Raw genomic sequence first — 16,401 nt, forward strand, 5'->3', positions numbered from 1 at the left:
CAATATTCCATCTGGGTTCTTAGCGATTTGCCCAGAGGTCAGCTTCAAGATCACTGAAGACTCCCTTGAAAAGCCTGTTTCCATTCTGCATGGATTCACTGCTACCTGTGATTCTCAGTACTAGGATTAAGGTCTGCGAAGGGTCATTCATACACATGTTCCAGTTGTAAAAAACAACCCTCTCCTGGTTCTCGCAGAGGAAAAAGGAACGTCTGTCAAGGACCGTACTGTCACTGGTCTGTCAGCAGAAGATGAGAGATCCCCACTGCAGCGATGAATTATGGAACATGTCAAAACTTCACTTGGCCTTCTACAAAGACACGTCTTACTCTTTTTATGGACCCACTCCCAGGAGACGGGCTACAGCTACAATACCCAGCCTTAGGACCACTGAGCTGAGATCAACGACACAGCTGTGGACTGCACTGAGCAATCCGAGCATGTGTTATACTCAAGAGTCTAATTATTATACATTCCTGCATCACTCCATCCGTCAGGGAGACAGGGCGGCTTATGCTGAACGTCTACCTCCCACGATTTCTGCTAACCTTACAGACATTGTTTTTTTAAAAGGTATCCTCTTTTGCACAGCAAAATCAGTTTTAGAGGAACTTTTTTCGCCAAGCTCTCTCTAGGTTAGCGGTCTCCAAATTTTTAAGTCCCGAGGCTGCATTTGTTACAAATTTTGAGGGTGAAAACTATGGGCTTTAATACAGTCCAGGGTGCAAAAGAGGCAACTGACCTGGGTCCTCCCCCCATACCAAAAAAATAATATTGAAAAAAGGTTTTCTTTTATTAAAATTTATCTCGGAAATCAACATTTTGCATGCAGTCATTCTGTAAAAATGTTTCCTCTGGTATACTGTGTCTGTTTTAAATAAATTTTGGCAGCTCAAGCGAACCAAGCATACAGCGATTAAAGTGATTGTAAGGGTTCCCTTTTTTTTTTTTTTTTTAAATAACAAACATGTCATACTTACTTCCACTGTGCAGCTCGTTTTGCACAGAGTGGCCCTGAACCTCGTCTTCTGGGGTCCCCCGGCGGCTCTCGCAGCTCCTCCCCACATCAGTTAACCCCCTAGGAGAAGCGCTCTCCCGAGGGGGTTACCTTGGGGGCGCTCTCCCGAGTCCAGCATTCGGCGTCCATAGCCACCGAATGTATGACTCGGCCCTGCCCCCTGGTGCCCGCGTCATTGGATTTAATTGACTGCAACGGGAGCCAATGGCTGCGTTGCTATCAATCTATCCAATCAGGACAAGAGACACCAGCCGGAAGCTACATAGTTACATATAGTTACATAGTAGGTGAGGTTGAAAAAAGACACAAGTCCATCAAGTCCAACCTATGTGTGTGATTATGTGTCAGTATTACATTGTATATCCCTGTATGTTGTGGTCATTCAGGTGCTTATCTAATAGTTTCTTGAAGCTATCAATGCTCCCCGCTGAGACCACCGCCTGTGGAAGGGAATTCCACATCCTTGCCGCTCTTACAGTAAAGAACCCTCTACGTAGTTTAAGGTTAAACCTCTTCTCTTCTAATTTTAATGAGTGGACACGAGTCTTGTTAAACTCACTTCTGTGAAAAAGTTTTATCCCTATTGTGGGGTCACCAGTACGGTATTTGTAAATTGAAATCATATCCCCTCTCAAGCGTCTCTTCTCCAGAGAGAATAAGTTCAGCACTCGCAACCTTTCCTCATAACTAAGATCCTCCAGACCCTTTATTAGCTTTGTTGCCCTTCTTTGTACTCGCTCCATTTCCAGTACATCCTTCCTGAGGACTGGTGCCCAAAACTGGACCGCATACTCTAGGTGCGGCTGGTATGCTCGTTCCCGTTGCGCAAATTTCAGAGCTCACATGAGTATAAGGTGGGCTCGGGGGCGTTGCTGCATTAAAAAATGTTTTTCACCTTAATGCATAGAATGCATTAAGGTGAAAAACAGTGAGAATTTTCAACCCCTTTAAGCCGTAGCCTGCGTTCACACCGATGCGGCTTTAAAATCGCACTAGTTCAGCACGATTTCAAAGCCACACATCAGTGCTATTTGTACATCTGATTTCAATGTGGCTTGCGACTTCATTTAACAGAAGTCAATGCAAGTCACAGTGAAATCAGAAAAAAAAATGTTTCCATTGCCAGCAATGAGGTACAACCTGTCATGTGATTTGGAAATGTCAAATCACGTGACAAATCGCACCAGGGTGAACGGGGGCTCAAAGAAGATCTATTATAGTTTTTATTTTATTTTTCCTCCTATGGTACAAATTATACGGAATAATTTGTCCTACATTTCTAAGTGCTTTCTAACCCTAGTTCTGAGGTCCAAACTAGAACACAAAAAATATAAATAAACGTGCCTGCGCTGAAAAAACAGATATATCCCAATAGTTGGAAGGTGCATATATGTGTAGAACTATACTACAAAATTTCAATATAAAAAAAAAAAAAAAAAATGCTAGTAATATATAAATTATAGAATGAATACAATCCTTATATAAAAGTATCCTATAAAGTGCAACATGCAAAAAAACAATATATATATGTGGTTATAAATCTAAGATCAAAGTGCAAAATCAAGTGTCCACATTTAAAAAGTTCAATTCATTGATATCAACACATAAAGTGCAAGTAAGTGGTGTCCACAAAAAACAGTGTTCCTCATGCTCCTCCTTAATGGTGTTCACAATCCAGAATGCTTCAGTGCTCTCCTGTGACCCCCCCACTTGTGCTTGCGCTCACCTCTGAGCGTGTGACACGGTAATTAAACGGTGTCTAAACACGCATTGGAGCCACCCCTTGGGCTCATACAGGGTATGCTGGTATAAACTCCACCACTCTCAGATGTCATCAGATAGTTTCACATACAAGAAAGAAAAAGCTCCATAGTGTGATACAGTAGGGATTTATTTAAAATATATTAAAACTTCCCTCCAGAAGGGTACTCATAATATGTAGGTGCGTGAGTGCACCAATCTTTTCAGAGAGTGTTTGTATAAAACAAGCGGAAGGCACGTGATCCCTGTGCCGAATACGCATCAGGGAGGGGTAGGACGGAGCTGTCAGTAACAGAGGTAGATGAGGAACGACACACCGCACGCCATACAAACGCTTGTTTTATACAAACACTCTCTGGAAAGATTGGTGCACTCACGCACCTACATATTATGAGTACCCTTCTGAAGAAGTTTTAATATATTTTAAATAAGTCCCTACTGTATCACACTATGGAGCTTTTTCTTTCTTGTATGTGAAACTATCTGATGACATCTGAGAGTGGTGGAGTTTATACCAGCATACCCTGTATGAGCCCAAGGGGTGGCTCCAATGCGTGTTTAGACACCGTTTAATTACCGTGTCACACGCTCAGAGGTGAGCGCAAGCACAAGTGGGGGGGTCATAGGAGAGCACTGAAGCATGCTGGATTGTGAACACCATTAAGGAGGAGCATGAGGAACACTGTTTTTTGTGGACACCACTTACTTGCACTTTATGTGTTGATATCAACGAATTGAACTTTTTAAATGTGGACACTTGATTTTGCACTTTGATCTTATATTTATAACCACATATATATATTGTTTTTTTGCATGTTGCACTTTATGGGATACTTTTATATAAGGATTGTATTCATTCTATAATTTATATATTACTAGCATTTTTTTTTTTTTTTTTTTATTTTGAAATTTTGTAGTATAGTTTTACACTATATATGCACCTTCCAACTATTGGGATATATCTGTTTTTTCAGCGCAGGCACGTTTATTTATATTTTTTGGTTTATGCACGCAATGAAACGTGGTTAGTGTTTGCAGCTTATCTATATTTGTTTCACCTCACAAAGGCATCAGTCCATCTTTGGCTCACAAGACCCCCACATAATTAGAACTAGAACACGGGGGCAGCTGGTAGGGTTGTTTTTTTTTTGGGGGGGGGGTCGGCAAACGACCACTCCCCGGGCCACAGGTGGAGCAGCACTACCCCCACCACCACCACCACCCACTGTCCTTATCCCTGGATGCGGGTGGTGAGAGTGTGGCGAGCTCTGGAAAATCTGCTCCGGTGTCCTCTCCTGGAGCAGCTTCCGCGGTGTCTCCTCTCTCCTCCTGACGCTAGGCGTCCAATAGAATCACCTGACTTTTTGGCCAGGTTTCATACCTGCTTCCCGATTGGCTGGGAGGAGGATCAGTGTTGCAACAGTGAATTTGCAACACACCTGGGTGGGCTCCAGAAGCAATGCTCTGCGTCCAGAGTCCCATTAGAGTATTAGAGCCAGGTTAAAAAAAAAAAAAAAAAACCTGGCTGCTCTATTTCATAAGCCCGTGACCTGAAAAGGGCCAGACACATGAATAGGGAGCAGCCATGGATAGATTCATGTTATGCATAAATGTATCCACTGCATAAAGGGGGTGGTGAGGATAGGGGGGAGGCAGCGCCCAGGCACCCCTAGTGGACAGGTCGCCCCTGCTAGAACAGCTTCCATGCTTCGTGGAAGATTTTGGAGTGTTCTTCTGCCCATTCAGCCAACACAGCATGGGTGAGGTCGGGTACTGAAGTCGACCACTTGAGCTCCGGAAGAGTTACCCCCCTTCATGACCGGGCTATTGTTTGCGATACGGCACTGCGTTATTTTAACTGACAATTGCGCGGTCATGCAATGCTGTGTACAAATAAAATTTATGTCATTTTTTTCCCACAAATAGAGCTTTCTTTTGGTGGTATTTGAACTTTTTAAATGTTTGCGCTATAAACAAAAAAGACAATTTTGAAAAAAAAAACAATATTTTTTACTTTCTGCTATAAAACATATCCAATAAAATTTTTTTTAAAAAATCTAATTTTTTCATAAATGTAGACCAATAAGTATTCTGCTACATATGTTTGTTAAAAAAACCCCCCAATGAGCGTATATTTATTGGTTTGAGCAAAAGTTATTGCATCCTCAAACTATGGGATATATACTAGAATTTTTATTTTTTTATTTTTATACTAGTAATGTCTGTGATCAGCGACTTATAGCAGGACTGAGATATTGCAGCAGACATTCTGACATTTTTGACACTTTGTGGGAACCAATGACTAAAAACATGCACTGTCAGTGTACTAATGACACTGGCTAGGAAGGGGTTAAACATCTAGGGTGATCGAAGGGTTAAATGTGTGACAAGCCAGTGTTTTTGTGTACTTTGTGTGCTGCTTTTACAGAGGAAAGTAATGGATTTTATTGCCTGCTTTGCAGGGACACAAAATCAATTGCTACCCCCGTCAGGACAGAGCACTGCCTTGTTTACATAGGCAGAGCTCCGTCCAGTGGGTGCTGGTGGACATCTATTGGCCGGCAACCGCTGATCAGCTTGTGCTGTATCTAATCACAGCGCAAGCCACAGCGGCACACACGTACCCAACCCAGAAATGCCGGAGCATGTACTAGGTAAGTGATATGGCGCTGTGTCATGTTATGTTAACTATGTTATGTGGTCAGCAAGTGGTTAAAGATTTTCAGGTATGGTTATTTTTACATAGTTGCATTTGGAGATCCCACAGGCATGGTATATGCATCGGCTTGGACCAATGTAACTATGCATATAACATATCTGTGGGTTCCCTCTAGGGTTGCCACCTGTCCGGGATTCACCTGGACTGTCCGGGTTTGGAATAATGTGTCCGGGTTTCAGTTTCTCTGAAATCCGGACACATTATTCAGACTGGGCTGTGGCTCCCCAAGTAACTGAGATGGTCACACAAAAATCTGTTGCCATCCGGGAGCTGCAGGCTGCTGTATGGGGGCAGGTTTGGCATCAATGGGGCACTAAGGGGGGGGGGGGGGGTTGGGATGATGTCAGCAAGAGCAGTTTGGACACATCCAATGTTTGCCGCAGCATGCCGCATTACCACTATCCTTGGGGCTACCAAAGGTGTATCAGGTCTTTTATAATCCTATAGTGTATACTATGAAAAAAATGTGCCCTGTGCCACTAAAGTGTTCGGGTTTGTCGTGAAGAAAAGGTGGCAACCCTAGTTCCCTCTGGAACCTAGAAATCACTGTAGCAGACACCACTATTCCAGTGATCTCCACCAGCTTCCAGGCCCTGTGCCGAGTGGTTGCCATGCTGCATTGTGAAGACATGAGGTCAGACACTCAGCACATAAGAGTATTTGTTCTCATGTTGGACAAGAAGACCTTGACTCACGGTGTTCCAATTCAGTAGGGTTGAGGTCAAGGCTCTGTGCAAGTCATCTGAGGTCCTCAACTGCCAAACTCATCAAACTATGTCTTTATGGAGCTGGCTTGGTACACAGGGGAAAGTCACGCCGGAACAGGAAAGTGCCTTAACCCCTTCCCGCCGACCGTACGCACATCTGCGTACTCGGCTTTCCGGGGTTATACCGGGATTATGCCCGCAGCTGCAGGCATCATCCCAGTACCGTTGTTTAGAGCGGGCAATCAACTAACCGAGTATAACAACCGATGCAGCTGAAAGCCGCTCGGCTGTTATACCGGAGGAGTGGGAGGGGACATCCCCCCTCCCGCCGCTCTTACCGGGCCTCCCGTGCGATCGGGAAGCCCGGTGTCCAATCGGCCGCCTTCAGCGGCTGGGGGTGGGCTGGAACTAAGCTGTGGGCGGCTTCGTTCTAGCCTTCTCAATGTAAACGCAGAAGCGACGTCATGACGTCACTTCCCGTTTACTCGGCTGCCAATGGCGCCGGTTTTAAAAAAATATACAGTGTTCAGAATCGCCGTTTTCGACGATCTGAATACTGTGAAGTGCAAAGAGGTAAAGTGCAGGTAAAGAATACCTGTCACCACCTATTACTGTCACAAGGGATGTTTACATTCCTTGTGACAGCAATAACATTTTTTAAAAAAATGTTTTTTTTAAACACAATTTACAAGTATAAAAAAAAATTAAAAAAATTTTTTTTTTTAAAGCGCCCCATTCCCCGCGAGCTCGCGCAGCAAAGAAAACGCATACTGGAGTCGCGCCCGCATATGTAAACGGTGTTCAAATCACACATGTGAGGTATCGCTGCGATCGTCAGAGCGAGAGCAATAATTCCAGCCCTAGACCTCCTCTGTAACTCAAACCTGGTAACCGTAAAAAAAATTTAAAGTGTCGCCTATGGAAATTCATAGGTACCGTAGTTTGTCACCATTCCACGAGTGCGTGCAATTATAAAGGTGACATGTTTGGTATCTATTTACTTGGCGTAACATCATCTTTCACATTATACAAAAAAATTGGGGTAACTTTACTGTTTGGATTTTTTAAAATTCATGAAAGTGTCCCTTTTCCAAAAATTTGCGTTTAAAACACCGCTACACAAATACCGTGTGATATAAAATATTGCAACAATCTCCATTTTATTCTCTGGATTCTCTGCTAAAAAATATATATATAATGTTTGGGAACTCTAAGTAATTTTCTAGCAAAAAATACGGATTTTAACTTGTAAACACCACATTTCAAAAATAGGCTTAGTCATGAAAGGGTTAAACTGTTACCACAAGGTTGGAAGAGCACAAATGTCTACAATGTCTTTGTATGATGTAACATTAGCAGTACCCTTCACTGGAGACACCTGAACGCATGTTGGCACGGTGGCATTTCCAGATATGCGTGGCCATATAGTTGGTGTGATTGGTTTGGCGTCGACAAATTTCTGGCCACATAGTTTGCAAATGCAATCATGGTCAGTGAATCCTTGGTTGCTTTTTATGAGGTATCGCTAGCTTGCAGCTCTTCAGCACTTGTCATCAGGACAAAAAATTAACTAGGAGCCAACATCGAAGTGACAAATAGACATATCCGATTTTACATGCTGAAATGGCTCTTTCAAGTCACTCGAGCTAGAAATGGCTGGTTACGCAGCTTGACCTTTGTGGTTCCTGACATAATGAAATGTTGTCTTTTTTAATAACCTCTCTGCTGACACTTTGGTTCATCCTTTTCAGACCACGCCAATTTATTTTTAGCCTTGGCAGGATGCGAGAAACTGCTTTTAATAGATTAATAGATTGCCGTTTAATGTATGGAGTAAAAAAGGAAATAAAAAGGAGATAAAATTAGTACTTGCGTGCACTGTAGACTTTGGATATACAGCAAGAGTACCCAAAGGCCACAGTTATTATGTTTTATGGGATGAGGTCCATAAAGGCAATTACATTAATTAGATAAATGTATTAGGATTTCTGGACGGGGTTCAATGTCTCCCGTGTTCCAATTATCCTTTGATGGTCAAGATGTAAGGAAGGTGGAGAAAGCCAAGAGCAGCTTGCATAATAGATACATTACTGCTTGGTCGCTTAGAGAGAACCTGTCACTTGTCAGCCACTTTGAAAGCAAAAAGTCCAAATGCAGACTAAAAAATATATATATATATACACAGTATTATGCAAAAGGTTTAGGCAGGTGTGAAAAAATGCTGTAATTTAAGAACGCTTTCAGAAATAGAATTGTTAATAGTTTTTTTTTTTATCAATTAACAAGATGGAAAGTAAATGAACAGAAGAGAAATCCAAATCAAATCAATGTTTGATGTGACCACACTTTGCCTTCAAAACAGCATCAATTCTTCTAGGTACACTACCATACAGTTTTTGAAGGAAATCTGGAGGTAGGTTGCTTCACACATCGGAGAGAACTAAGCAAAGATCTTCTGTGGATGTCGGATGCCTCAAATTCTTCTCTTCATTTCATCCCAGACAGACTCCATGATGTCTTGAGATCAGGGCTCTGTGGGAGCTCAACCATCACTTCCAGGACTCCTTGTTCTTCTTTACACTGAAGATAGATCCTAATGACACTGGCTGTATGTTTGAGGTCATTGTCCTGCTGCAAACTGACTCCTGCTACAGCCAAATATTTCACATTTCGACTCATCCGTCCAGAGCACCTGCTGCCATTTTTTCTGCACTCCAGTTCCTATGTTTTTGTGCATAGTTGAGTTGCTTAGCCTTGTTTCCATGTTCTATGCAGGAAAACATAGGACGTGGGGTGCAGAAAAACGGCAGCAGGTGTTCTGGCCTGATGAGTCAAAATGTGAAATGTTTGGCTGTAGCAGGAGGCAGTTTGTTGGGGAAGGGCTGGATAGTGGTACAATGATGAGTGTCTACAGGCAACAGTGAAGCATGGTGGAGGTTCCTTGAATGTTTGGGGCTGCGTTCCAGCAAAGGGAGTTGGAGATTTGGTCAGGATCAATGGTGTCCTCAATGTTGATAAATACAGGCAGATACTTCCCCATTATGTCATACCACCAGGGAGGTGTGTAGATGGACCCAAATTTATTCTACAGCAGGACAATGACCCCAAACGTACAGCCAAATTCATTAAGAACTATCTTTAGTGTCAAGAAGAAAAAAAGGAGTCCTGGAAGTGTTGGTTTGGCCCCCACATGTCAACATCATGAAGTCTGTCTGGGATTACATGAAGAGACAGAAGGATTTAAGGCAGCCGACATCCACAAAGGATCTGTGCTTAGTTCTCCAAGATGTCTGGAACAACCTACCTGCTGAGTTCCTTCAAAAATTGTGTGTGCAAGTGTACCTAGAAGAACTGGAGAATTTATGCTGTTTGAAGGCAAAGGGTGGTCACTCCAAATATTGATTTGATTTGGATCTCTCTTCTGTTCATTTACTTTCCATTTTGTTAATTGATTTTAAAAAAAAAACTATTAACATTTTAACATTTCTATTTCTGAAAGCATTCTTCATTTACAGCATTTTTTCACAGACTTTTGCAAAGTACTGTGTATATATATATATATATATATATATTATATATATATATATATATATATATATATATATATATATATATATATATATATATATATATATATATATATATATATATATATATATATACAGCATGCGCTACCACCCAGCCTCGCTACACAGCAGTAGTGACTCAGAAGCTCATCTCTCCCTGCGCCCCCCAGCCAAATAAGACTCTGCAGCTGAGCTCACTCTGCTCTTCCCTCCCAGCAACATCCTTTTAATCTAGTCCTCTAGTGCTTCTGCTGTAAACTTTAATGATGAATTTCTCCACAGTGCCTTGTGCTACAGTGAGGTCTAACCTTAAAGTGGAGTTCCACCCACTTTTACAACTCTTCAGCATCCCTCACTAAACTGTGCACTGTAAACAAATTGGATATTTTTTTTTTTTTTTTTCTCAGCACCTACTGTATATCTGCTGTATCCATTTTTCACTTCTTCCTCCCTGGCCGCGGCCCATCGCATCATTTCCTGTTTGCAATGCCTTCTGGGAAGGGGCTGCAACTTCCTCTGAAACTGCCGTTGCTATGGAAACCTGACCTGAAACTTAATACACTGCTTGTGCTGCACTGAGCATGTGCGAGATCTGCAAGGATGAGATCCAGGAAGAAATACAGTCTGGCTTCAGATGCCCACACTTAAGATGGCCACGGCCTGCTGTAAGTTTATAAAATAACAAACTACTGCTATAAACTAACAAAACAGACCTTATTTTACAGACTAACTTTACTAGAATACATTAAGCTTGTGTATTATAGCGGTATTTTTATTTAAAAAGTATAATTTCGGCCAGAACACCACTTTAAGGTCAGGGAAGCCAAATTCTTTATCATCAAAGTGAAAGCAGATTTAGGGAGGCTGTCTCCGTAATGCAGTTCACAAAAGGATCTAAAGTTGTCTGTTCTTTCAAAAGACTTTTACACCTAAAAGTTTAAAATTACAGATTAACAATAAAAAGGACCTGTTCCGTTGTAGTTTTGGTAGACTCAAGCTTTCCTTGCTTCCACAGAGATATTGTAGTGAATTTGGAACAAAGCTTTAACAAACAAGCATATGGAGAACATTGCTCAAGTCACATGGAAACCACTAAACAGAAGGGTACAGAGCGTGGAAGAATTGAGCTGGAGGACATCTACCCCCTAGACCAGTGCTAAAGAGTAACAAGAGCTGGTAGCCCTGAGTGAAAATATACAATACAGATACCTGGTCCCTGTTCAGACCTGCAATTACAGTGACTGCCAAGGTACTTCCTTTGCAGCTCTGAGATGTCATGTGACTGAATGCCAAGGGTGTCAAAGGAAGCTGATGTTGGAAGGCGTCCTTCAGGTCATATTCAAACTGCTTTGATGCAGTAACGTGGATTGCACACATTGGTGCACTGTGGTGCCATTCACTCTGGAAAGCACCCCAAAGCACCTTTCTTGCAGCATTGCTATGTGTTATGATACACTGTGTTGCACCTTTTTTGTTTTTCATTTTGATGCATTAGGCAGCCTGTTTAAATGAATAAGCTGCCTTAATTCAGTACACAGTAATTCAATATATAGCATGTGTTAAAGGCAATGCACAGGTGTGTATGGGCCCTTGGGAATAGTCACCTTTTACCATTGCCCCCAATCAATTAGGTAACACAGCACAATAGCACTGAATTGTGTTCCTACCATCAAAGTGCTTGCTGGTTGTGTTTGCCACCAAGGCCAAAGGTTCCCACAGCCTTCCCTTGATACAGAGGTACAATTATCAGGGTATACCACAGCACATCAATCACAGAACGTCCTGAGTTTCAATTCAATCATTTTACAAAGTATGTCCAAGTAACTCGGGCCAGAGCATAATATCATTATTGACCTTATTTTATAAAGGCAATAGAAGTCCCCAAGAAGAGTCAGCAATCATGAATGCTTAGGAATACTGTACTAACACTTGGCAACAAAACACAGACATCTAGATCTAAGGCAAGCAGTGCTAAAATAAACTTCTATTAAACTATCAAAAAGTATAATTGTTAAGGGGCCTGTATTACAATATATATATATATATATATACACACACACACACACACACACACACACACACACACACACACACACAGTTAGGTCCATCTATATTTGGACACAGGCACACTTTTCATACTTTTGGCTCTGTATGCCACCAGAATAAAATTTAAACGAAACAATCCAAATGAATTTCAAGTGCAGACTTTCAGCTTTAATTCAAGGGGTTGAACATAAATATAGTACAAATTTTAGGAACTGCAACCATCTTTATACACAATCCCCCCATTTTCAGGGACTCAAATGTAATTGGACAAATAAATATATTCATAAATAAAATGTGTATTTTTAAAGTTTTGTTGAGAATTCTTTACTAGCAATGACTGCCTGAAGTCTTGAACCCATGGATATTACCAATGACTGGGTTTCCTTCTTTCTGATACTTTGCCAGGCTCTAGCTGCAGCTGTCTTCAGTTGTTCTTTGTTTGTGGGTCTTTCTGCCTTTAGTTTTGCCTTCAGCAAGTGAAATGCTCAGTTGGGTTGAGATCAAGTGATTGACTCGGCCATTGCAGAATATTCCACTTCTTTTACTTCAAATGCTCCAGGGTTGCTTTTGCAGTGTGTTTCGGATCATTGTCCATCTGTACTGTCCAATCAACTTTGCTGCATTTAGCTGAATCTGTGCTGACAGTATATCTCTAAACACTGCAGAATTTATCTGGCTGCTTCTGTCACATCATCGATGGACACCAATGACCCAGTATTACCAGAAACCATGCATGCCCATGCCATCACACTGCAAGCTCCACCATGTTTTACAGATGACGTTGTGTGGTTTGGATCATGAGCTGTTCCAAGCCCTCACACTTTTTTCTTGCCGTCATTCTGGTACAGATTAATCTTAGTTTCATCCATCCAAAGAATGCTTTTGCAGAACTAGTCTGGCTTTTTTAGATTTTTTTGGCAAAGTCTAATCTGGCTTTTCTATTCTTCAGGCTTATGAATGGTTTGCACCTTGTGGTGAACCCTCTGTATTTGCTCTCGTAATCTCTTGATTGTAGACTTTGACAATGATATGCCCACCTCCTGGAGAGTGTCCTTCACTTGTCTGGATGTTGTGAATGGGTTTTTCTTTACCATAGAGAGGATCCTGCGATCAACCACCACTGTCTTTTGTGGACGTCCGGGCCTTATGTTGTTGAGCTCACCAGTGTGTTCTTCTTTCCTCAGAATGTACCAAACTGTTGATTTGGCCACTCCTAATGTTGCTGCTATTTCTCTGATGGATTTGTTTAGTTTTTGAAGCCTTACAATTGCCTGTTTCACTTCTATGGACAGCTCCTTTGAACGCATGTTGTAGGTTCACAGCAATAGATTCCAAATGAAAATACCACACTTATGCCCCGTACACACGGTCGGACATTGATCGGACATTCCGACAACAAAATCCTAGGATTTTTTCAGACGGATGTTGGCTCAAACTTGTCTTGCATACACACGGTCACACAAAGTTGTCGGAAAATCCGATCATTCTAAACGCCGTGACGTAAAACATGTACGTCGGGACTATAAACGGGGCAGTAGCCAATAGCTTTCATCTCTTTATTTATTCTGAGCATGCATGGCACTTTGTGCGTCGGATTTGTGTAGACACGATCGGAAATTCAGACAACGGATTTTGTTGTCGGAAAATTTTATAGCCTGCTCTCAAACTTTGTGTGTCAGAAAATCCGTGCAAAATGTGTGATGGAGCCTACACACGGTCAGAATTTCCAACAAGGTCCTATCACACATTTTCCGTCGGAAAATCCGACCGTGTGTACGGGGCATTAGAATCAACTCCAGAACTTTTACCTGCTTAAAGCGGTGTTCCAGCTGGAATTTTTTTCACTGTAGCTGCTGACATTTAAAAGAACACTTACCTGTCAAGGGAGCCTGCGGTGTCGGCCCCCGTGACCGATTTGTCCATCGGATCAGGTGCTGGCGCCGCCATTCTAAGGAAAACCGACAGTGGAGCCTTCAGGCTTCACCGCCAGTTTCCTACTGCGCATGCTTGAGTCGCGTGGCACTTTCTGGACACACACAGGTCCCAGAAGGCAGCGGGGGAGCAGCAGGATATGACGCCCTTGTCCACGGCAAGGCTGGGACGGAAGTACGCAAGGTACTTCATTTAAAGCAAGAGAGGAAAAAAAAATTGTTATCCAAAAAGGAGTGGTGGAGGGATGGTCATTCCTTTAAGAACAAGTAGTAAAAGTGGGTAGAACTTGGCTTTAACTGATGAAGAAATAACGAAGGAGTAGCCCACACCTGACCATGAAACAGCTTTTGATTACATTTTCCAATTATTTTTGGTCCCTTGAAAAAGGGGGTGGCTATTCTTAAGAGCTATTCTTAAAGTGGGGTTCCACCCAAAAAAAAACTACATGAAAAATCCTAAAAAAAAATACAAAAAAACATTTGGATATTTTTTTTTTTAACTCACTTCTAAATGCCTGTTGCTAGGGGGTCCCTCGTAGTCTGCCTCTTTCAGTGCCTGGGCTGGTGACATCACTTCCCCCTTGGCACAGGAAGGGCTCAGCTCTGCTCCCTCCCTCCTGTCAATCATCTGGGACCCATTACAGGTCCCAGGTGACCGAGCGGCCAATCATGGCGAGCGGCGCCGCTCGCACATGCGCAGTGGGTGCCAGGCTGTGAAGCCACAGCCCGGCGCCCACAGTTGCAATGCCGGCGCCGCTGAACGGAGGGGGAGACGAACGGGGCTTCGATCCCCCGCATCGTTTGACCCTGGGACAGGTAAGTGTCCAATTAAAGGTCAGCAGCTGCAGTATTTGTAGCTGCTGACTTTTAATTTTTTTTTTTTTTAATGGCCCTCCTCTTTAAGAGCTGTAATTCCTAAACCCTTCCTCTGATTTGGATGTACATACCCTCAAATTAAACCCGAGAGTGTGCACTTTCAGCCCATACCCATTATATAACTATAGCTCGAATATGTTTTGGTTAATACCTGAAAAAAAATAAAAAATTGTGCCTGTATCCAAATATATATGGACCTAACTGTATATGATGTATATACACAGTATACCCTTCTCAAGACCATCAGTATGATAGCTCTCATCAAGGGCTCAGACTTAACATCAGTGCAGCTGCAGAAGGGCCAATTTTTACTGGTTGTTGTAGAACCCTGGGCAGATGGGTTCTAGGACCTCTCCCACTGGACACTGCTTACTTTAATCTAGATGTCAATTGCTGCACAGTAAATGAATGTTTTTACATGGCTGTTAGTTGAATAGGAGGAATGGAAGGGGAGGATGTCTTCCACAACGGCCTCTTGGTGACCGTTCACCAATGCCCTGGTTTACATGCTTTACTGGTGCACAAAAAAATAATTCAGCTTCAGTTCATCTTCCTTTCTTCCAATCAGATTCTAAGAAGATCAGCACCTCCAGTTAGATGTGACCTCAGTGCAACATATAAAAATGGGAGAAAATCATCAGGACTTACCGCTGACATTCTCCAGCATGCAGGATCAGATCCTCGTTATCTTTGGCGCTGATGGCCAGCTCATGTTCGGTAGAATTATACACATCAAGAAGGAGATGGCACTGCCTTGTGCTAAAGAACAGGGAAAATAGTAAAAAGAACTTGTTACTCAGGAACTCAATTACAAGAAATTTGATGTAAATGCTTAAAAGGTATCTATGCTACATTTTTTAATGAAACCCATATGGTTGTAGTTCTTGGCGATACACAAGGAAAAGGGGAAGTACACTATAAGGCCAAATGTTTGTGCACATATGACCATCACAACTATATGAGATTGTTGTGCATTACATTTCAAAATCATGGCCAATTAATATGGAATTGCTCCCCTCACTTGCAGCTATGACAACCTCCACTGTTCTGGGAAGGCTTTCCACCAAGTTTTAGCCTGTGCCTGTGGTGATTTTTGTCCATTCAGCCAATAAACCATTTGTGAGATCAGGAACTGAAGTTAAACAAGAAGACCTGGCTCAAATCTGGAATTTTAATTTATCCCAAAGGTGTTTAGTAGTGTTGAGGTCAGGGCTCTGTGAAGGCCACTTGAGTTTCTCCACATCAAACTCATCCAACCAAGTCTTCAAGGAGTTGGCTTTGTACACAAGGGTACAGTCATGCTGGGAAGAGAAAAAGGGCCTTCCCCGAACTGTTGGCACAAGGTGGGAAGTTCCCAAGTGTCTAAAAGGTCTTTGCATGCTATAGTATTACCAGTACCCAGGGAACACCTGAACTCAACAATCTGAAGGAGGGGGGCTGCAAGTGAAGGTTCAGGTGTCCACATACCTTTGGTTATATGGTGTATAGTGCTATTGTTGTATAATGCTATTATTGTACCTTTCACGTAAATTCATGGCAGCAATATGTGACAATCAATTCTCTAGGAACTGGTAACATCTATTCCCATTTATCAAGAATTCCTCGTCTAAGCTAAATGCAAGATTGCTGCTACAAAGGTAACGGTTCCTATAATTGAAGGTCATGGGTCAAGTGAATTGTAATTTAACAATACAGCATGTGGGATTTAGCCTTCTGGGTGTGGGATTATGACAGCAGAAAACTCAATTATCCCATAAACAATGTGTTCAACGAAACA

The 16,401-nt window shown here is 42.2% G+C and overlaps 1 protein-coding gene across 1 annotated transcript in view; it reads right to left on the minus strand.

Annotated features, from left to right (window-relative positions):
• The window catches only part of TRAPPC9 (trafficking protein particle complex subunit 9), an 815,095-nt gene that overhangs the window by 479,906 nt on the left and 318,788 nt on the right, over window positions 1-16,401 (minus strand). Inside the window, exon 19 of the mRNA XM_073632292.1 lies at window positions 15,273-15,383. Within this exon, the coding sequence (XP_073488393.1) occupies window positions 15,273-15,383 (111 nt within the window). The remainder of the gene's footprint in view (window positions 1-15,272; window positions 15,384-16,401) is intronic.

The sequence above is a fragment of the Aquarana catesbeiana genome, linkage group LG05 (genome assembly GCF_042186555.1).
Source record: "Aquarana catesbeiana isolate 2022-GZ linkage group LG05, ASM4218655v1, whole genome shotgun sequence".
In the NCBI taxonomy this organism is placed as follows: Eukaryota; Metazoa; Chordata; class Amphibia; order Anura; family Ranidae; genus Aquarana; species Aquarana catesbeiana.